The sequence below is a fragment of the Dryobates pubescens genome, chromosome 29 (genome assembly GCF_014839835.1).
Source record: "Dryobates pubescens isolate bDryPub1 chromosome 29, bDryPub1.pri, whole genome shotgun sequence".
NCBI lineage: Eukaryota > Metazoa > Chordata > Aves > Piciformes > Picidae > Dryobates > Dryobates pubescens.
The window spans coordinates 232471-254221 of NC_071640.1; the positions used below are offsets into that span (position 1 = coordinate 232471).

Below are 21751 nucleotides of genomic sequence, written 5' to 3' on the forward strand. Positions count from 1 at the left end.
GCTGTCTCATGTTCTGGGCTTTTGGACTTGGCTGCTGTCTGCTTTGTCCTGCTGTGGGTGCTGTGAGCCTGGGGGCTGGCTCCTGCCTCCTTTACCCTGCGCTGCAGCCCTCTTCTTGCTGTTCCCTAACAACAGCAGTAGGTAGGACATGCAGTACCTTTCCTTTGCTCCCCTTCTTGTCCTTCTCCCCCATCCCATGGATCGCCTCCTGCCTTCAATATTTCCACAGAAGCAGCCAGATTTGATTGTGGCCATCAACATTTTTCTAACAGAAGCATCCATCTTCAAGTGTTGCAGCTACCAGCACTCTAAGCTGGTATTTGGTTCCAGGTGAGAGCACTCCAGTTCAGAAATAATAATTCAGGTTTATACTATTTTCTGGAAAAGCTAAAATTAAACTAATGTTTGTTTTGAGACAGGTTTGTTTAAAAATGTAATAAAATTGCAAGCATGGTGTGGCAAAAGCTGATGTTAAAGGCTATGGGGGGCTTGGAGAATAGGGTTGGTGTTGCTGGTTCAGGAGCTGGTGAAGCAGCAAGGCCCATTCGTGACTCCTGTGTTGGTTCAGAAGCTCTCTGAGCTTGGTGTGGGGTTTTTTTGTTAAACTTGTACTTAGTTCTTGGGAAGTGTGGCCCTTGCTGTGGGGGTGTGTGGGGGTCCTTGGTCTGACTTACTGTGGCAGGATAGGGAGAGCTAGCAGGGTGCTCTCCAGATAGACACAGAGGGAAGAAAGGAGTGGTGAATGCTGAAAACCTGTAGCAATATCAGCAACTTGCTGTAGGTTACGTAGCAGATTTTATTAGTGTGAAATCGTAGGGTGTGCAAATTGTGCTCCTGCTGCCCTGTCCTGCAGAGCCACTGGCAAGCTCCCCTACAAGAGCTCATTGATATCGGGGAGTCTGTCTCCAGTGACAGCGATTGTAATCGCCCAGCCCCAGAGCCGAGCTAAGTCTGAGACATGAGGCTCGGCTTTTAAGCAGCTTTGGAATCCTGCACCTCCCGATGATGGAAGAGAGAACTGCAGGCGCTCAGACTCCTCCTAAGCCTTCCATTTTCTCTCCTGCCAGAAGCTGAACTGCAAGGATGTGAGCAGCAAATGCCTCACAGCACAGTGTGATCTGCATGGGAAATACTGAAAACCTGCAATGTCTCTGAAATCAAGGAGTTTTATAACCTGGAGTGGTCATGAAAAATCTATTTCTACCTTGGTAGCAAACCTTAAGATATGAGCATAAAAAACAGGGAGGCTGTGATACCGCCCCCCCCCCCCCCCCCAAGGTGCTATAAATATTTCTGGATGCACTTCCAGTGCCTGTGGGCACAACTAAGCATGCTTCTGTGCATGGCTACCAACGTGAGGATGGCCTTGGAATCATAGAATGGTTTGGGCTGGAAGGGACCTCCAAAGCTCACTCAGCCCACCCCCCTCTGCAGTAAGCAGGAACATCCTCAACTAGATCAGGTTGCTCAAAGCCCTGTTGAGCCTCACCTTGAATAGCTCCAGGGATGGGGCCCCAACCACCTCCCTGGGCAACCAGTTCCAGTACCCTCATGGTGCAGAACCTGCACCTAATATTCAGTCTAAATCTCTAGTTTGAAGCCATTGCCCCTGTCCTGTCCCTCCAGACCTTTGCAAATAGTCTCCCTCCATCCTTTTTATAGCCCCTTCAGGTACTGGCAGGCTGCTATTAGGTCTTCCTGGAGTCCTCTCTTCTCCAGGATGAACACCCCCAGCTCCCTCACCCTCCCTTTGTAGCAGAGGTGCTCTAGCCCCCTGACCATTTTCATGGCCCTCTCTGGAGTTGCTTCAGCAGCCCTGTGTTCTTCCTCCATGTCTGTGGTTTCAAGGTTCCCTGCGCTCTCCTGTTATGTCAGGTACTCACCACTGCATGCTGGATAGCAAGTAGCAAGGTGCTTAATAATTGAAAGGGGGATGTTCCCTGCAGGAAAAAGCAACTCTCAGTGGCTGGGAGGTCAGTGGGCAATGACAGAGCAGCCTTCATCTGTCAGCTTAGACGCTATTCTGTGGCCTGCAAGGACAGAAAGGACCCTAGCCCTGTTTTCCACATTGTTGTTCCTTTTCATCATACATTTTCTTGTACAACCTGAATCCAGTCTGGCCAATGGCTGGGAGCCACTGCAGGCTGGGAGCCATTGCTAGCATGACCAGCTTAGCTGCCTTGCCCAGCGCTGCAACTTGCCAGGCTGGCAGCTCTGCAGTGGCTGTACAGGAGCTGAGGATTTGCAAGAGCCTCCACACGAGCTTCCTGCTCCATGGATGCATTCCCTGGGATGCCTCTTTGGCCTTCGTGCTCAGCAGCAGAGACCTGTGTGTGCACAGCTGTGACTAGATGGAGGACCCTGGGTGTTACGATGGCCACTTATGAATACGGATGGTCGTCCCCAGATTGCTTATTGTAAAACCAGGATGGTATGAAAAGGCCCAAAGGAAAAATGAACACAGGCTGCTGCACTGACAGTTATTGACACTAACTGTATCACTGGGAGCTGTGTTCAGCTCACCAATACTTTCAGTTAAATATCAACTCTGAGGCCTTTAATGAATCAACTAATCTTTATTGGCATGAATGGTAAGACTAACATTATTTTGGGATAGATTCTCTGGAATGGCAAAGAGCAGAAATGTGTTTTCACCCTTGCTGGGTTTAATGTAGGAAATTACAACCACAGTATATTGTCTGCAGAAGCTGGTATTGAACACCCTCAAAATCAACCTGCTTACAGAAAGCAGCTGCTGCAGGGAAGGTTTTGAGACTAAGTCAACTAGGGAAAAAAAAGAACCAAAAAACGCAAGTCACCTCAGCACCGAGCAGTGTTGCAGGAGGCCGTTTGTTTTCTTCCACGTTCTCATCTTAGGCTTGCCAAGATGCGATCACAGTGAATGGCCAGAGGCCGTTGGGTTTTTTCCATCTCCTCGGCAAGATGGTTACCAAGATTCCCCTGGACTATTGAAAAAGCCAAAACAACAAAGAGCAGAAACCCCACGCTGTTGGATCCCATCTGCTCCCCCTCTTCAGCCGTTTACTCCTTTCCTTCTGCCAGCGCTGGGCAGATGGTGTGCGTCCCCTCCCAGCCCTCTCGAGGGACAGGGGACCTCACCCTGCCGCTGTGCGGCGGATGGCAAACGGAGGTGCGGGGATTCGGGGCCACCTGAGGGGAGGCTCCAGGGGCGAACCCGAGGCCCCGTCCCTGCCGCAGGGGCTGCCTCCCGTCCGGGCAGGTGGCTATTGTCCCCGGCGGGAAGATGGAGCTGGCTAGGGGCGAGCGCTGAACGCCGCGGGCTGAGCCGTGAGTGCGGCTGGGGCCGGGAAGGGGCAGCGGCTCCCGGCCCGCTCCGGCCACGCCGCGGGCAGTGGGGCGGGCCGCGGGCTCGGCTGGCAGAGGAGGGTGGGAGCGCGTTTTGGGAGGTGGGGTTTGGAAACCTCCTCTACAGGCTGATGCTTGCGATGACCCCGGGGGTAGGGAGGAGGAGGCGGCAGGGGGGATCGGCTCAGTGAATGAATGGGCGGCGGCGGCTCCCTTGCTCAATGGCTGCCGGGCTGATACGCGCCAGCTCCGCAGCCGGTGCCTCCCTCGCCCTCCCGTGTTTTGTCTCAGGCTCTCTCCGTTCGGGGCTCCCCAGACATGTTCAACCAGCAGCAGTTCCAGCAGCAGCTGCTGCAGCTCCAGCACCTTCTCCAGCAGCAGCACCACCACGCCCCGGCGCAGCAGGGAGGGCGGTAAGCGCCGCTACGCGAGGCCGGGGATCTCGGGCCTATCCCGGGGGACTGCGCTCCTCCACCGGCGTCCCTCCGGCCCTCCTCGCCCCTTCAAAGCCGCAACGGGGCCGGCGGCGGGCCTGCCCTCCCCCCCGGCCGCGGAAAGGCGACAAAGCGCCGGCGGGCGGGGACGCAGGCCTCGACCGGGGCAGAGCCGGGGGGTGCAGGCCCCGAGGGACGGCTGGGGACGAGGGGGTGCCGGGGGGCGGTGGGGAGGGGACGCGTGGGGCGATGCCCGAGGAAGGGTGAGGGCTGTGGGGCGGGGGCCTCCGTGGGGCGGTGCACCCCGCCGAGGGGAGGCCGGGCGGGGGGCTCCTGCCGCCGCCGCTCTCGCTTGCTGCGGAGGTGCCGCCCCCCGGGCCGCCTCTCTCCCGCCGCAGAGTCCCCGGGGGCGCGCAGGGTGACCCCGGGCAGAGCGGAGCTAGCGGGGAGGATGCTACGGAACCGAGTGCCCCCTCGCCGGGGCGGCCGCCGGGCTGGGGCGGCGAGGAAAACGCCTCCCGCAGAAACACTGACAGGGATCCCCCTGAGCTGCCCCAAGGCCGCGCAGGCTTGGCTTTATTCTCCAGTTCGCGCTGCTTGTTTGTTCTCGCTCTCTGGGTCTCCCGGCCTGGGCGAGGTTATCGAACTTCTGCAGTGGCAGCGGCGCTGAGGATGTGGCTGGGCACTGGGGGGAGGGGGGGACGGAGAAGATCGTGTTCTGGTTGTTAAACGACAAATGATAGTCTGCTAGAAATAAAGAGGCAAATAACCGCGGTTTTCCTGAAAAATACAAGAGAGCAAATTGTCCTAGGAGCTGCTGGCCCTGGTGACTGAGGTTTGTAGAGTTAACGCAAGATTCCCTTGCAGTTCCTGTTATCTTTCAAGCCTTATGCTCTGCGAATTCAGAGCAGTGGGATGGGAATTTAAAGTTAATTTCTGATTTAATAAATTATAGTAATTACTTTAGCCTTATAAGGCATATGTTCCCGAGGGACATGTGGGAATCTTTCTGTTCCATTAGAAATCTCTAAATCTTTTTGCCGTTATTGTATGTCTTATACTATAAACAAAGTTGCTTTTAAAATGCCGGTGTGGGGCTGACTGCTGGAGAGCAGGGATGCATCTTGCACCTTTATGATTTTTCTGGTATAAATATCTTGGCTCTGACACTGGAACAATCTAGAGCAGCAAACATAAAGACGAGCTGCTGTAAATTGCGTTCAGAGGGTTGGTTTTTTTGTCGGGGTGGATATTTTGGTCCATGTTTGTACCTCTTTACAGCCCTGACAGGTTTAGCTGTGTCAGCAGTCGTGCTTGGGGGTGGGCTTGACCTTGCAATCGCCTCAAGAAGCGCCTGCCAGTTTCTTCAGACTTTTTTCTCCTGTCTGCTCCACCCTCCTTAGCACCGGGGAGCCCTTCCCCGCCGGCTTCCTCCTGCTGCAGGGTGACACAGTACTGAGAGGGCCCCTGCACTGGGGCCGTGGGGGCAACCTGTGCAGCGGTGCCCGCTGGCCCTGCACGGGAGGTGTGGATCTGGGAAAAATGTGCTTGGAGCTGCAGAGAAAACTCCCAGGGTTTGGAACTTTTCTTGCTGTTGGGTTAAATGTAGCTGCTGATCTAGATCCTTCGCCTCTACTGACGAGTGCTGCATAATTCTGTAGAACTGCAGTCAGCTCCTGGGCTTTTTTTATGCTGCTTGACAGGCTTTATGTGGGTTTGGTGCTAAGGAGTTATCTCTGACCTCAAATTCCTTGATAGACAATCTGTCAGCTTTGGAAATTCCAGGAGAGTGGAAGAAGGGAGGATACAGTGCTGGTGTATGGTGTCCTTCCATGCATGTTTATCAGCCTTTGGGCTGTTCTTCACCCCTCTGCTTTGTGCTGCTTAGCTGCCTGGAATGGAAGGATGCAGTTTTTGTAGGGCTCTTATGAGTGATGCCTTCTTTTCCAGAGGTTTGCCACCACCGCAGCAGCAGCAGATGCTGAGCTTAAGGGCAACAAACCAACCTTCGCTGCTCAGTGCCAACCCCATGCTCCAGCGTGCCCTGCTGATGCAGCAGATGCAAGGTACGGTCGTTATGGGAGACGCTGGCTTGTTGGAGTTGTTTAATCATCCCTCAGGGACTGAGCCACAGGATAGCTATTTCTTGCTGAACCCTTGCAGTCCTTGCATTTGGTAGCTCCTTTGTCCTTTTTCTTTTCTCTCTTCAAATGTGTCCATAGCTGACATCAGAGGTTCTTCAGTTGTCGAGAATCCCATGTGCCCAACTGTTCAGAGCCAGGGATATCAGTAGGAGGCATCAGGTTAGATGCTAAATGCAGCCTTCCATCTCAGACCTGGGGGAGTACTTTTTCACCTAGCTATGTATATAAAATACTTAGATTGGTTTATTTGTTTGTCTGTCTTGGTTGGAAGGTTGAAGCAGTTTATTTCCTTGTCTGTTTCATGTACACTAACCTTGTTTGCAATAGGTGCTTGTCTCTGTCCCAGCTCAGTGCCTGCAGTACAAACCAATGAAGTACATCATGGTGGGAAGTGGTTGAGGTTTCAACTGTCCTGTGAGGTTTTGGTTCCCTGGGCTGGCTGTCAGTGGTGTGGGGAATGTCACTGTTCTTCCATCGCTGTGTTGTTTTCATGTGGCCAGATGTGATGTTTTCCACACGGATGTCTAAAGCCGCTTCCTAACAGCGCTGCTAACATAAAGATGCTGGGAATTATTTTTGCTCATATCTTAACCTGACAACTTTTTTTCAACGTGCAAAAGCAGTACCTGGGATAGTTCTGAAGTGCTTAGTTTAATGTCTGCTATTTTTATCTTCCCTGTGGACCGTGCCCAGATGTGAAGACAATAGATTTATTCTGTATGTTATTAGCTCTTCTTGTTCTCTCTTGCCCATTTAACCAGAGGGCTCTCTAGTGACTCCAGTGGCTCTCCACAGATCTTCAGGTTGCAGGGGAGCTGGCAGTGAAAAGGGACAAGCCATACTCCTTTCAGATGTTTGATGTGAGCATAGCCTGACCTTTGCCCTAAAGCAAAATCTCTTACTGAGAAATTGTACTTAAATAGCACGGCAAGGGCCTGAGGCACGCTAGATAAAGTCGGCTGATGAGCACTGCACGTGCACTGAGTCTTCTTTTCACCTCTCCATGCTCAGTGAGTTGTGACTTTCCTTTCAACAGCCCACGCCAGCCAGCCGCGGGAACAGGCGAGGTGGCTGCAGCGTCCGGCGTGCTGCAGCATCTGGCGTGCTGCTGCGTAGGGATCTGAACTTTTGTGGTCACTCAGTTTTGGGTTACGTGTAAGAATATCTGGTGCTGTAGTATTTCTGTACCTGGGAAACATCAGCATCAATAATTCATTGAATTTGTGTGGCTTCAGCCGTGGGAATAGGGAAAGAGAAACGCTTAAAGCTGCAATGGATGTGTGGTTCTTCAGAGGTACTGAGCTGAGAGCAAAGGATGATTCCTTGCCTTGCAGATCTCTTAAATACAGCTGTGTCTTTTTACAGTAAGTTATTTATGGTAAGTAATAAGGGATTAGGTTATTTTTGAAGACAAACATAAAGGAGGACTTCCTGTTGCATTGCAGGCTTTAAACAATGCATCTTGGTTATTTAGACTTCAGCTGCCTGCCTCCAAACTTGCTGCCCTGCTTTCACTGCTGCTAAAAAGCCAGCTTAAGGGAGAGGTTAAAGACTTGCAGTAGAAATCCAGGTTCCCAGAGCAGTGGACAGCTTCCGGTGCTGTAGCTGAAGCATCTGAGCACTTCCATTCCCTCACCTCTGAGGGGGGGATAGCAAGGACTGAGCTGGTCAGAGATGGATGAGACTTGGTTAACAGCCTGTGGGTGCTGCTCTGAACATAGAGCATTAGAACTGGAAGTGGCAGACTCTGGGGTGTCAAAATTTAGTTGGACATGTTGAGCTTGCATGGCAACCAGGTGGCAGCGAGGCCTGGAAGCTTTCATTTGTGAAGTCCGGTGCTGGAGCCTCCGTACTGTGGGGTGAGCTGCCAGCTGCGCAAACGTGGGGTGAATGTTTGTAACCTCCTTGCAAACACAAGCACTGGGGTGCTCAGGTCAAATGATTGCTCTAATGATCTTAGCCTGCAGTGACAATTGAAATCAAACATAGGAATAGTTGCTCTTATACCAAATTGTTTTGTGGGGGCTGAGGAGGGCAGAGTGCAAAGCCCCCATGCAGTGCCCAGTGCAGTGCTGCTGCTGCAGGTGGTAGCTTTCCTGCCTGCCTTGCAGGCTGCAGGGTGCTGATGAGCTGTGTTTGTATTTCAGGGAACCTGCGTGGATTTAACATGACTGCACCAGCACTGCAGCAGTTCTTCCCTCAGGCTACAAGACATTCCCTCCTGGGGCCACCACCTGTGGGGGTCTCCTTGAAGCCCACTCGGCTGGGCTTCCCCAGCCTCCCCTTCCAGCGGCAGACCCGGACCTTCCGCAAGGTGGGCTCCAGGCTTCCACTGCTGCAGAGCTTGGGCTGCTTTGCACCACTGTGTCTTGCCTGTGCTGTGGGTGGAGTGGAACAGGGCAGGGAGAGAGCCTTACAAGAGCTGTTTTGCACCATGCTGCTGACATAGAAATAGAGGAATAAGCCCATCCCTAGGGTTCCTGTGGTCCATATTTACACTTACAATGCAAAGGTTCCTTGTCGCTTCTTGCCCCAGGGAGAATTCCTCACATGAGAACTGCTTTAACCTAAGATAGTGTGGTGGGTTTAGGTCTGACAAAGTTAATGCTGGGGGGGAAACTTTAACCCACCACAGACAGAAAAGGAGCCTTTGGAATTGCCAGCTTCAAGGCAATTAAAAGAAATCCTGGCCGAGAGCTTTCCCCAGAGCTCAGGCTGTGAGCCTTCCAAAGCAGTCTCTTGTTCCCAAATGCTTTTTTGTTTAAAGACCATATTTGTTCTTGTAGATTTTATAGAATCTATAATTCTGTTCTAATTCTATCCTAATTTATTAAAAACAACAAACAACTTTTATGTTTCCATCATTAAGGCCTCTTTTGTATCCTGGAAATGGTTCTTGGATTACTTGGCCATACTTCCCTCCTCTTGGATTATTTTGGAGTGTTCTTTTTACCTGCCCGTGCACCTCTTGCCTGAGTCCCTCTAAATTAGCCCTGCTCTCTGCAAACAGATGGAGAAGTGTCCTGGGCTGCCTGGGTGTCTGGGCCTTGCTCTCTTGAGCCATGTAGCCTTGCCTGAAGCAAGGCAGTCCTGTAAGCCATCTATCTCCCCCCACTACCACGTGCTGGAATTCCTCTTCCTGCCCTGCAGTAACAGTCTGGTGCTTTGGCAGTGTGCTGGGTTTGAGGAAGGACCAAGAGCTGGCAGTGACTCTCTGCCTGTTGCAGGACTTCCAGAGGGCTCCTGACAGGAAGCGAGAACTTGAGCCTGGTTCCTCATCTCAGACACAAGGTGATGAGAAAATGGAATTCCCAGAGGGAATGCAAGCAGGGTCAGAGCAGAACAACTCGCCGTTCACAGGTAAGGGGGAGCCTGTAGTGGACAAATGTTACTAGACATTAGAATCTTCTCTTGCCTGTTCCTACAGGAGGATGGAGATGGCATTGGTCTTAGTTACACTTCTCTCTGATTCTAAACACTTGGGCTGCCTGTGAGAGTACTCTGCTTCATGGATCCCTTTTGCCTGGGTGTTTCTGGGCTTTATAAGCTAGCCCCATCTCCCTTGGAAACATCTCAGAAGTCATTTTGACTTTGAGCCCCATTTTAAGATGGAGAGGGAAAAAGAAAACTGTTTTGAAATTAAAGCTTCCCCATTGCCTCTTTACCTATGCTGAACTCAACCTCTGATGGAGTCACGCAAGAAGCAGAACCAGCTGCAGTCACTGTGCTGAGGAAAAGATGAGTTGGAAGAGACCCTGGCCTCCAGCTGCCAGAACACAAGTAGCCAGCACCCGGTCTGGTCTAGTGCTGGACACAAGGCAGAAGTGGGGATATTTCTGACTGAAAATGTAGCCCTGTGAGGCTGTGAGCAGTGGTGAAAACTGCCTGCTTCCGTGCTTGCTGCCAGCTGGTCAGACCAGCCTGGCTTATCTCAGTGTGCTACAGACTGGGCTCCTGTCACCTAAGTACAGGACTGAAACCTGCTTGTTAGAAATCCATGCCTGTGTCCCTCTGGCTGATCCCTCATACCAGGGACACCTGTGCAGTGAAACTCACACCTCTTGGGTCATTCTCCACCCTTGTCACTACAGTTCTCAATTTCAGAATAAGCAGCTGTAGTAGTATTTGCTCTACCAGGGCTTTATTTGCATTGGGTTAGAGAATATGCTGAAGGTGGCATGGTCCTGCTTTGCTAAAGAGATTACCTTTTGTGTTCCTGCAGAGCCAAGAATTCCAACTGAATCTGTGCTGAACACTGAGCCTGCAGCAAAAAGACTGAAGAGGTATTTATTAAATGGGCACTGAATTGTATTTTCTAATGATTAGGGCTGTACTGGCCTGATGTCTAGCATGAAGAAGATCTTTCAGATGCTTGTGGACCATCAGAAAAATCTCATGATGCTTGCTGAGATCCAGGTGTTGCAGAGTCTCTGCTACGGGTATGAAAAATAAGAGATGCAGCTCATGTGAACGTGCCACAAAGTGCAGTTTGCTCATCTGTGTTCCTGCCAGGATTCTTGTAAGCAGCAGAGGGGTTCTTTCTTTTCTAGTCTGATCCATTTCTCTGATTTCCTTCCCCTAAATACCAGAGGGAAAGGAGCAGCCAGACCTGCTGAGAGGAAAAGCCTTGGCAGATGTTAGGTTACAGTGGGTGTAGGAGGGATGGTTTGGTTTAGGGAAGGGGAGGGGAAGCTGTGCTCCCTGGTAGCCAAGCCTGTGTCCAGGAGCACTGAGTTCTGTCCCCTTCTGCAGAGGCTGCTCTGCCAGCACCCATGTGTGCTGGGTAAAAATAGCCCAAGGCAGTCCTGGTGCCAGCTGGCCATGGCAGGCCCCTCTGGGCTCTCCCTGCCTGCTGGAGCTGCAGGAGGGCACAGCCAAGGCTGCGTTGCCATCTAGTGGGAAGGCATCTCCTGGAGCTCCGGGTGCCATCTGCACCCTGCTGGACCCAGAGCTGTCACTAGGAGCTGCTGCAGGGGTGAAGAGGAGGGAGTGAAGAGAGATGTCTGCAGGCACTGACTGGAGAGTTCTCAGCATATGGTAACAACTATGAGTCAGGGCTCCTGGGTCCTCCTATCTTCCCTGTGAGCAATTCACTGTGTGGTTCCACACAAATTTCTTCACCTTTCTGTTTCCCATCTGTAGATTGGAGCTTAATGGCTGGCTTTAGGGAGACTGTTCCAGGATTACTTTGATGTTCAGATGTTACCTTGATCATGTAAAACATTAAAGTGATAAATAGCATGTTAGCAGGGACCACAGTGAATGATGCACTCTGATTAGCAAGGAAGTGAATACATTCAATTAAAGCTGAGTCAAATGCATCCCAGTGTATGCTTTGTTACTCTGTTTGCCAAAGTTCATTTAATTTTATTTACATTAATATTTAGTAGGGTATTAATCAAAGTCCTATTACATACAGTGAAGAAAGAGTCAAGTCTGAGGAGTGACAGATCTCACTGCAGCAAGCCTGCTGTTAGGAGAATCCTTTGCTAAGGATTAGCTAGGCACTGCCAGCTCTGATGCATACGTGCTGGCTGGGATTGAGTTGGATCATTCCTTAGCTTTGTATTTAAAGTGTTTCTGTTTGCTTCCAAGGGACAGGTGATGGATTTCTGAAAGCAGCTTATTGTTGTCATATTGCCCTTGCCAAATGAGAAGGGCATCTCCCCCACCCATGTCACAGACCTCTGTTCGTGCTTTGTTGTTCCATTTCCCTGTGGCCAGCAGTACCAGCCCCAGCCTCCTTCTTCATTTCGGGTTCTTCCCACTTCTGCCTTTTCTCCCATGTACCATCTGTATGCCTGGAACAACATCCTCATTGCAGTGCAGAAAGCACTCACCACCTTCAAATCTTCCTTGAACACCCACTTCTAGCATGGCCTGACAAGTATCTGTGTGAAAGCATTTCCTCCTTAGATCATTGCTCATGGTGGCTTTTGCTCCCCTAGCCTGCTGCTTAGATGTGCAGTCTAGGCTGCAAACCCTTGCCTGGCAGTGCAGTCACCATCTGTGTGTGGGGTAGTGTTGAGCCTGCTGGCAGTGCCTGACATGAAGTTAATGCCAGGCACTCTTGTTTCCTTCGTGCCTGCACTGCCCAGGCCCTGCTGCATATTTATAGCCACGTAACCCAGTTCCATTCTCACTTACCAGTCTGTAACTCATGCAGTGCCTGGGGCACTGCATGCAGGACCTGCACAGGCTGCATCCATGCTGGGAAGGCATTCAGGCCTGATGGAGAAAGATGCTGTAAAGTGTACCTTGTGCTCTCAGAAGTCAACCCTTCGTTCTCAGCGGTCCCTTGGGATCTTTTGTCTCCTTAATAGATCAAATAAACCACAGCAAAGTCCTTTTGATTTGCCTCTTGTACAGTTCTATTTCCTCCCCATGCTGAGCTGTAGGGACCCTGGAATGAAGCAGGATGGATACAAACAGAGCAGGCAGTTATGAAATCCCTGTGAGACACCACTGAGAACCCCTTCAGGTCCAGCAGGTCTGCTCCCTCGTGCACACAGCAGCCTGGAGTGTGCTGTCTGGGAGCTGCAGGTTCCCTGTCGAGGCGGAGTGAGCTCTCAAAGCTCTCGTGAAGAGTATTTCCTGTAGGAGCTGACCTCCTTGCGGCTGATTCACAAGAGAGGGCAGTGATGCAGAAAATCAGTTGTCCAGATGATTTGGTTCCTGCTTCTGTGTCTGTTCTAGAATGGCCACTCTTCATAAAGTTTACCTGTTTCTGCCAGAACCTTGCCTGAAATACCATTTCAGTAGCTTATTGATTTGGAGGTTTAGCAAAGAGTGTGGTAGCTTATACCCCAGCCTGTACCTTGCTGTGTCATCTGAATCTCTCTGTCTGTGACATGGCAAATAAGATTATTTTCTTCTTGTCCTTGAAGTGTAACCAAGGAGTCTTCAGTAGAGGATGCCACAGACAGCAGAGAAGCAGGAGAATCAAGCACCCAGGTCCAAGCTGATGGTGAGTTGCTGAGCACTGTGATTTGCACTTTTAGGGCACTCCATGCTAGAGCTGCAACTGCGGATCAACATCTGTAGATCCTGGGTGTCTTGTCATAGGTGTCCTTCCTTCAGACATGCAGGATGGGGACAGGAGAAAAATCTGGGAATGTCACCCATAGTCTATAAAACTGTTGTCTACCAAATGCACACGATGGGAAGTTTCCCTGTAACGAGCTTTGCTTTGGAGAAAAGTTTGGGAGCTGGGCCTTTGACCAGCAGCACTGTGAGGAAAGCTCCCCTCTTGCTCTGTTGTTCCTGTTGTTGCTGCTTGGAGTTAAGGAAACTGAAGGGACTCTCTTCCTTGGTACAGGCAACACAAAGGAGTACATAGCTGAAGATCCCTCCAAAGAGAGGAAATTCTCTGAGGAACCAAAGGCTCCTGAGGTGAGTAGATGCCACTCCATGCAGGGCTGGTGTAGAACACACAACCTCCCCCTGCAGCCCAGAGTTGCCACTGGGAACCAGACTGGCACCCATGGCTGGAGCTCTGTCTCCTGCCCCACACTGTTGTCCCTGGCTTGTTGTCCTTGGTTGCAGTTAGCACACAGGTTGCCCTGATGTGCTGCTTTTGTACCTCTGCTGGCCTGCACCTCACTTGCTGCTGGCTCTTTGTGGGCGCTGGGATCCATTGAGATGTCAGTATTCACCTGGGAAAACTGAAAGTTGAAGTGAAAGAGCCACTGGAAAAAAATCTATCGAGGGCTGTAACTCAACACATCTCTTGTGTTGCTGAAGAGCAAGTGTGAAACAAATAATCAGGTGACAGTAGTAAAGATGCAGCTGGTGTGGCACTTGACAGGGTGGGGTCTGTGCTTTTGAAAGGCAGCTTGCAAAAACAAGAGCCAGGAACTGGCAATCCCAGAGTCTTTTGCCTGGAATGCCTTGCCCACATGCTAGGTGTTAAACCAGGACCTTCTGCTGTGTAAATCTCTAAGGAAAGATTTAAGCCAGTCTTCCATAATTGGAAACATTAATTGATGTGGTCAGTGGTACCATCCTGCCCTTGTCCGAGTTCCTTACTCCATCAGGGTGGTGCCTTTTGTTCTGCAAGGGAGACACCTGAGCGGATCCTGACCCTTACCAATGCAGTGTTGGTTGCTGCAGTCTGCAGAGGCTGTAGAAACAACCACCTGCAGTGCTGGGCCCAGTGCTAGGGCACAGGGATTGCAGATTTAGCAGTGCTGGGAGCTGGGTCAGCTTGCGCTGGCTTCAAGTGTCACTGCGTTTTCTGAAGGGTAGAGACCTGAGGTTGCCTACAAAAAGCAGCTGTCCTCTTGAGTGTCTTCTCTTGAGAGAATGGACATAATCTTGACTCCTCCTTTGGCAGGTGTTGGGCTCTGGAGGTTCACTGAAAGTGACGATCCAGCAGAGCAGTGAGAGCAGAGCCATCAGTACAACAGCTCTGAAACCAGGGCACTGGACCTGCGAGGTGGGCACGGCTGAGCCCAGCCCGGAGTCAGTCCTTAAATTCTACTGCTACATTTGCAAGACCAACTGCTGCAGCCAGCAGGTAAAACTCCACAGGTCTGAGGGGTGGTCAGGAGCAGATAGGTAGATGGGTGGCTGCCATGGGGAGATGCAGCAGGAGCATTGTCAGCCAGAGCTCACCCTTCAGGAGCAAGGAGCTTGCAAACCCCGAGGAGCGTGCAGATGAACGTCTCCTGGAGAGCCAGCAGGCAGCCTGCCTGAGGGGTGTGGGTGGATCTGCAGGCAGCCAGGCTCAAGCGTTTCTACCATTCCATTGTTGAACAGCAGTCAAGAGAATGGAAAGCTCATGCTTGTTATTTGCTTTATTTTGAATATATTTAAATGTGTTTTTCTCTCAACCCCTCACTCAGAATTTCCAGTCCCACATGGCTGGAATTCAGCACCAGCAGCGACTTGGGGAGATCCAGCACATGAGCAACGTCTGTTTTGTTTCACTGCTGCCCATGGTGAAGGAGCAGAAGGTGCTAGCAGAAAAGGATGGGTAAGTGTTGATCTGTGCTACAAAAGTCAATCTGAATGTGGTTCTGGAATTGCTCATTCTTGCAAGGGTTCTGGAATTACTGCACCAGGGTGTCCCTGTGTTCTAGGTAAGATACAAAACCCCACTGGTTTTAGGGGCCTGAATTTCCTTCAGACAGCTTTCTTCTTTCTGAGGGACACAGGCACTAACTTTGACCAGCTGGTCAGAGACTTGTTCTAACTGGTGCCTTTCTGTCAGCATGAGCTAAAGCAATCTGCCTAGGAAGGGCAGAAGTCTGAGCCTGTAATGGTAGGAATGCTGGGCAAAAGAAGGCCCAGAACACTGCAGTATTCCATGGGGGGTGTGAAAAGTGTAACTTACAGATCTGTCTGTGTCACTTCAGGGAGAGCCAGCAGCGATGGTGTAACACTTGTCAGATACACTTCACAGGGGATCTCATCAAGCACCGCAGGACCCAGGAACACAAGGTAACAGCCACAGCCTGGATTTCATCTTTGCAGCAGCCTTGGGGATTGAGTGGAAGTATCTAGCATCTCCTGCTCCCCACACAACAAGGGAAAAGTGATTGGAATGGAGAGATACATATAAAGTTATGCCAATGACACCCTCAGGGCACTGCCACGCTACCTCCTGCCTCTGAATGCTCCCGTTGTTGGAGCTTCCAGGTGTGCTGTGTCAGGATGGCCTGAAGCACCTCTAGTCCATAGATTTCAGCTTTTCTCAATAAAAATGGCTTCATGCTCACCAGATCAGTTGAAAGGAGAGAGCTGGTGGGCAGGTGTAGCTTTTCAAGCTGCAATTTCATCAGGCCATCATAGTTATTGGCTCCTCTGGGAGAGGTGCCAGAAGGCCCCTGACATGCCAGGTGCATTTTGTTCTGCCTGTTTCATACCTTTTGTGCAGAGAAGAGCTAGAGTGCCCTTTCTGTTGAGAAAAAAGCTTGCTTTAGGTGTAAGGCTGTGACTTTGTTTTGCTCAAGATTTGTCTGCCTTCCTCTCAAGTGGTGCCTCTTGTGACTCACTGAACTGTCCCTCTGCCCGCAGCTGGCCAAACGCTCGCTCCGTCCCTTCTGCACCGTCTGCAGCCGCCACTTCAAGACCCCTCGCAAGTTCGTGGAGCACATGAAATCCCCTGAGCACAAACAGAAAGCCAAAGAGGTAACATTGCCTGAGTGGAGGCAGATGCCCTGTGGAGCAGATAAGCTTTCTGCTTTTCTGACTGTTCAGGGATGAAAGGAAGCTGTGCAGTTCTTGTAGCCACCTTCTAATTTTCATCTCTTGCTGGACTTGAGTTGTTAGAGCTTATAGAAATGGAGTGAGCAAGGGACGAGGAGTTAGATGTGTCCAGAAGCAAGGGAGCTTTATGTCTTTCTTGCAGTCCCTTCTACTCATCAAATGGAATCTGATCAGAGTCTGGAGTCTTCCTTGGTTAAATGGAGAGTGCAAAGTTGATCCAGTCATTCTTTTCTGTGCCTGACAGGTGAGGCTGGGAGAGAAGGAGTTGGGCAGCCCAGAAGACTCAGAGGAATTGATCACTGTGGATGCTGTTGGGTGTTTTGAAGATGATGATGATGAAGAGGAGGAGGAGGAGGGGGGAGCTGGTGAGGAGGAAGACCTCGATGTAGTGCTGATAGAGAATGAGGATTCTGCTGCCAAGCAGGTATGCAATTCAGAAGGAGCAGGAACAACCTATCTGAGAATCTGCTGTGGGATCCTGTGACTTGGGTGGTTTTGCCTGGTTGAGCTCAGGGTTTGAAGAGTCCAGTCAGCCTTGCACCCTGCAGCAGGAGGGGGAGGGCTCAGGACAATCCAAAAGAGAATCAGGCACTGTGTGTGGGATCCAGGAGGGTGTTTCTGCTTCTCTTGGTGTCTTCAAACATTGCATCATTGAGAAGCACAAGCAGTTTTCCAAGGGAAGGAACCTCTGACCCTGATTATCTCTTCGAATGGCCCAGCAGTATCTTGTCTTATAGGAGGCACAGGAGGAGGTTTGTCTTGGTAAATACTTTCCCAGCAGAGCAGTTCCCCAGCAGAAGGCACATGGCTAAGCTGCTTCAGGCTTGCAGTGCCAGGGGTGTCCTGTAACAAAGCGGTCTGCTGGCACTGGGGTTTGTATCTGTGCCTAACCAGATGCTGTGCAACTCTTTCTGGTGTCAATCCTCTGGTTTGCTCCCAAGCTTACCAGAAGAATGCAGAAGCCCAGGGAGGGAACTGGCATAGAGAGAGTAGTCACTGATGTTCTTTTGGTTTCCAGACTGGGATGAAGGAAGCATCTGTGGAGGATTCTGAAGGAGGCGAGAAGTATTGTCCAGACACAGCCTATGGTAAGCAAGCAAAGCTGAGCACAAAGGCCACAGAGCCTCTGGTTGCTTGCTGTATCTATAGGAGAGGATGGTCTCTGCTTACTGCTGGGCCATGGTGCTCCAGCGCTTGCACTCAACTGGTGCAGGTCACCACTTCTTGGAGAAAGAGCCAAATGTTGCTTTACTGCTGTGTGCTAAAACACAAGGATGTGATTGGTGCTGGTCAGCTGCCTTTGGCTTTGAAGAAGACAGGATGAGAGCCAGGTGCCTCACTAAGGTAGGGAGCGGAGCAAGTAGGGAAGGAGTCCTGAAGAAAGCAGGCGGCAAATGAGGGATGCTCTGGAAAGATGGAGCCTGGAAGCATACTGATTAGGATGCTTCCCAACAAAAATGCAGCTTGTGTAGAGGTACTGAGCAGTACTGACAGCATCCCAGCCTTTGCCAGAGCCCAGACTGTGCATGTTTGCTCTGCTTCAGAACCCCCACCCTCACAGTTACTCAGACCTGCTGCTGGGCACTGCTCCTGCAGAGGGCTGTCACTGGTCCCCACCCTGCAACCACTCTGACTTCAGCCACTTGTGTTGAGGAGGGCAGCTCTGCAGAGCCCCTTCGGTGCCCAAGGAGAGCTCTTTACAGCACTCTTCCCTATCCCTGTAACCTTCCCCTATCCTGTGGCAGATGGAATAATGATTCATGCTGTGAATGTTCTCTGCGTGTTCCTCTCGCACGCCTGCTGTCTTCTGCTTGGTTTGATCCCCTGACATTAGCTCACACGTTCTCTGTAGTTTTCCATTGTATTCCTTCTTCCTTTCTTTTCCCTAAATGCTCTGTGTAGTTTCTTTGCTCTGGCAGCCAGATTTCTCTCTGAATATCCACCCCACAGCCATCCCATGGTAAGATGAGATATTCAGCAAGTCATCTTGCAATCCCTGATTAACAGAAGCAAAGATTTCTTCCTTTCCTCCTTCCCCTCCCTCCCCCTTTAACATGCTTTCACGATTCGAGTTCCATTCAATGTGATCTGTGATTTCCCTTCCCCTCCCGTTTCGCAGGCCTGGACTTTCTGGTCCCCGTCGCAGGTTACCTCTGCAGGCTGTGTCACAAATTCTACCATAGCGACTCCGCTGCCCGGCTCGCACACTGCAAGTCCCTGATGCATTTTGAGAACTTTCAGGTCAGACCCTTTGGCGATTGCATGGCCTGGCATTTGTTCTCCCCGTGCGTGTCCCTCCAGTGCCCCTCCACCTTAGCTGTCTTGTCCTTGGTTCATTTCCATCTCCCTCCCTGTCTGTGTCATAGCTTTCTCCTGGTGTGCTCCGTGTTTGTCTCCATCACCCTGTAGCCAGTCCGGTCCTGCTTCCCAGCTACTGCTGCTGTCACCTTATTGCCCATTCCTGGCTGGAGATCTTCCTCAGGCTGTCTGCTCTGTTTGCTGCACTTGTGGAGTCTGTTGTTCAGTCTAGGCCCCTTTGTTAGAGAGACTGCAGGTGAGTCAGGATGGGAAAGAACAAGAGACAGAGGCTGTTCCTCGTAAGGGAAGCTGATGCCCACACATCCTTCCGTCTGATCCTGCAGGAGCAACTTCTTTAGCCAAAGTGCTGGGGGAGGTTCAGCCATGAAATCAGATCTGGAAATGTAGCATTAAAGAGACTGTGGAATGGAAGCTATGAGGTGGTGAGAATCCATTTGGTCCCCAGGGTCAGTCTGCAACAGGAAGTCAGTCAGTCAGTCTGTCTGTCTGTCTGCTACCCTTTCCTCAAAGCTCCTTAGCACAAAGCTCTGCCAGCTGATGCTGTTCCTTTGCTTTTCTGGCTCCACCTGAGGAAGCCATTTTGCCCTTTGCTGCTTTCATTATCAAGAAGCTTTTCCTACTGGACTGGCCTGGAATCTGCCTCCATCGTTCTGTCCTTGTTGACTTGCCAGGGGGTGAGGGGCCTGGATTGGTACCTTGTGGTGGACACGCAGGGTTTGCACTGTCTCCTTCCTCTCCTGTGACCACTGCTTGGGCCCTGGCTGCACAGGAGCAGTGTTCCCTGACCCCAGCAAGGAGGGAGGCTCACACATTGTGCTCTGTCTGCACCTACAACCTGTTCCAACAAAACCCACTCTTGCTTCCCTACCAGCTTTTGGTAATGTTTAGGAAACCCCACAGCCAAACACACAACCCCTGAAGCTTTGTGCTTCCTTGAGTGTTCAAACATTTCAGCTGCTTCCAGCCAAGTGTCACTGCCTCCAGTCAGGGGTGGGGTGCTCAGAAGGCAGTGCTTAGAGCAGTGGGTTTGAAATAGCAAGCAGCTGTTGATGGCTGCTCATCCTCTTCCACTGCAGCGAGTCACTGCAGGAAGGCAAGAATCAGCCTTGCAGTTTTCCTAGCTTATTTTAGATCTGCTTATTGAAACTGAAGCAGCAGTGTGTGTGCCTGCCTTGGAGCTGAAACCAGCAGCTCTTCAAATGGATGCCAGTGACCTGGAGGGATTATTCACGACAAGAGTCCAACCTTAAATATCTGCAGGCAGATGACTCTTATTCTGGGCTTCCTTGGGGTTGTCACAGTCTGAGTTAAATCAGTGCCAGTTTCTGGGGTACTCCTGATTGATCACAGTAGCTCAGCAGAGGGTTTCAAAGCAGAGAACTGTCTGCAGCTGAGGCAGTTCATGGCACTGCTTTGAAAGCAAATTGGTGTGCTTGGACCTGGTCTGGGTACCATACCATGAATGGACTGGTCTAGCTCTAGTGCTGTATCCCACTGTTTGAGGACAGAGAAGGAGCAAGTCTGCAGTGACAGAGGGGACTGCAGTGTAAAGCTGCCCATCTGATGTGTTGTAATCCACGCTGCAGACGGCAGCAGTGCTGCCTAAGGCAGTGGTGCAAAGCCAGCAGCTCAAAATAGCTTACTTCAGTTGTCAGACCTAAGGCTAGTGGGAGCCCTTCAGCAGCAGGCTGAAAGTGAGCTGACTGTGGACAGGAGGGATCTGGTTTGTTCCTTCAGCTCATGTTGTCTGGGATGTCTGCACAGCTGTACAGAGCTGCTGCTTTCCCCGAGATCCACTCCTGAATGGCTGCAGCCCTTTTAATATCTTGACAGACCTCTGCTGGCTCATGACAGCAAGTCAGAGGAGGCTCTTCACTGATGCTCTGCTTACCTGTGTTGCATAGGGAACCTCAGTGCTTATAGCAATCAGATATCCCTGATGCCTTGTGTGGCTGTCAGCCGTGGCAGTGGCTGCAAAGATTCTATCAGCCAAGTGACAAAAGCTCAAGCTCTCAGCTGAAGTCTTGCTTTGGCTGATGAAGGTGAACTCTCCAGGCTGCTGCGGCCATGGGCAGTGCACAGCCTCGCATGCCCTGGGTACATGTCCAGAGTCAGCTCCTGGCAGGAGCTGAAGCCAGAGCTGTCCCTTGCACTGTTACATCTACAAAGTCCTACCAGTTGCCAGAAGGTGATTTTTGCCTGGGGAGCCACAGGTCTGCCACGCACTCGTGAGCACTGATGCCAGAGGGACTCCAGATGTTAACGTCACTTTTCCTCGCAGGAGCTGACCCTTCTCTGCTGAAGTCTCAGCAGCCCGGCCAGGAGCTGCCGAGACAAGCGGTGCCCCTGCAGATTCTAGCTACCACTCACCACTGTTTTTGTACAGGTGCTCCTGGACCAGCTGCTGCTTGCTGCAGTGCCAGTGGCTGAGCTGGGCTGTCTCTCACGTTGCTGTGTTTGCCTCTGCAGAGACACAAGGCAGCGAGGCATCGCGCTGCGGCTGCCTACCCCGAGACTCCTTTGCGTTCCCAGGGCTGCAGCTCCCAGCTGCTGGATGATCCAACCCAGCCTGTGCCCACAGCAGATAGCAGCGAGATGAATGATGAGCGTGGGATAGACAAGGAGGGTAAAGAGCTGTCAGCCCTGCAGGAGCAAGCTTTGAGGTCTCTGGAGGGTAAGGGTGAGCTGGCCACCACTGCAGCCAAGGGCAGGAGCCCAGCCAGCCTGACGGACGCCTGTGGAATCCTGGTAGCAGAAAATCTACAGGAGAGCAAATCCACTGCCACCAGCGCAGACTGCCTGCTCCCCGCAGCGAGCCACGGCGCAGGGCCGTGGCTGGGACACGCTGGGTGTGAGGAGGGGGCTGCTGCAGACAGGCAAAGGGAAGGCACTGAGCAGGAGCAGGAGCCGGGGAGCTCAGGGCAGCAGGAGGCAGCAAGCGCAGGCCGGGAGGCCGTGGCAGGGCCTCCCTCCCCGGGCGGCCTGGCCGCTGCCGCCTGCAGACGCTCAGCTCGGCGCAAACCCAGATAGAGTGGCCTTAAAGGGAGAGAGAGCCCTTCACACAGGAAATCTGCTGGAAATGTTTATTTTCTGAGTCTTTTAATAGAGCAAAAATCCTTCAACTTTACTGCTGTTTTTATTTTAAGAATAAAATAAGCCTGGCTTTAGCGTGTCTGACTCGGGGCGGTCTTGCCTGTTACTTGCACAGTTGGGATACGAGCCTGAGGCTTGGAATGTTGAAACTGAAAGCTGGTGATGTGATCTCCACAGGGCACGGAAGTCACAAAGTAGACTGACACAGGCTTACTTTTCACC

At 51.5% G+C, this 21751-nt stretch overlaps 1 protein-coding gene across 1 annotated transcript; it reads left to right on the forward strand.

The window, feature by feature from the left end:
• Positions 1-196: 196 nt before the first annotated feature.
• On the forward strand, positions 197-21648 carry CIZ1 (CDKN1A interacting zinc finger protein 1). The gene is made up of 17 exons (XM_054174162.1): positions 197-330; positions 3064-3151; positions 3565-3740; positions 5712-5827; positions 8053-8219; positions 9133-9265; positions 10128-10188; positions 12793-12872; positions 13224-13297; positions 14241-14423; positions 14752-14882; positions 15265-15349; positions 15926-16039; positions 16362-16541; positions 17136-17205; positions 18237-18358; positions 20906-21648. Exons 1-17 carry the CDS (start codon positions 197-199, stop codon positions 21464-21466), a joined length of 2475 nt encoding a protein of 824 aa, XP_054030137.1. The 3' UTR covers positions 21467-21648.
• The last annotated feature ends 103 nt before the right edge of the window (positions 21649-21751 follow it).

Coding starts and splice junctions, on each gene's coding strand:
- CIZ1 (XM_054174162.1), top strand. CDS start 197: ATGGATCGCCTCCTGCCTTCAATATTTCCACAGAAGCAGCCAGATTTG. Junction 5,828..8,052: donor GCTGATGCAGCAGATGCAAG/GTACGGTCGTTA, acceptor TTTGTATTTCAG/GGAACCTGCGTGGATTTAAC. Junction 17,206..18,236: donor TTGTCCAGACACAGCCTATG/GTAAGCAAGCAA, acceptor CCCGTTTCGCAG/GCCTGGACTTTCTGGTCCCC.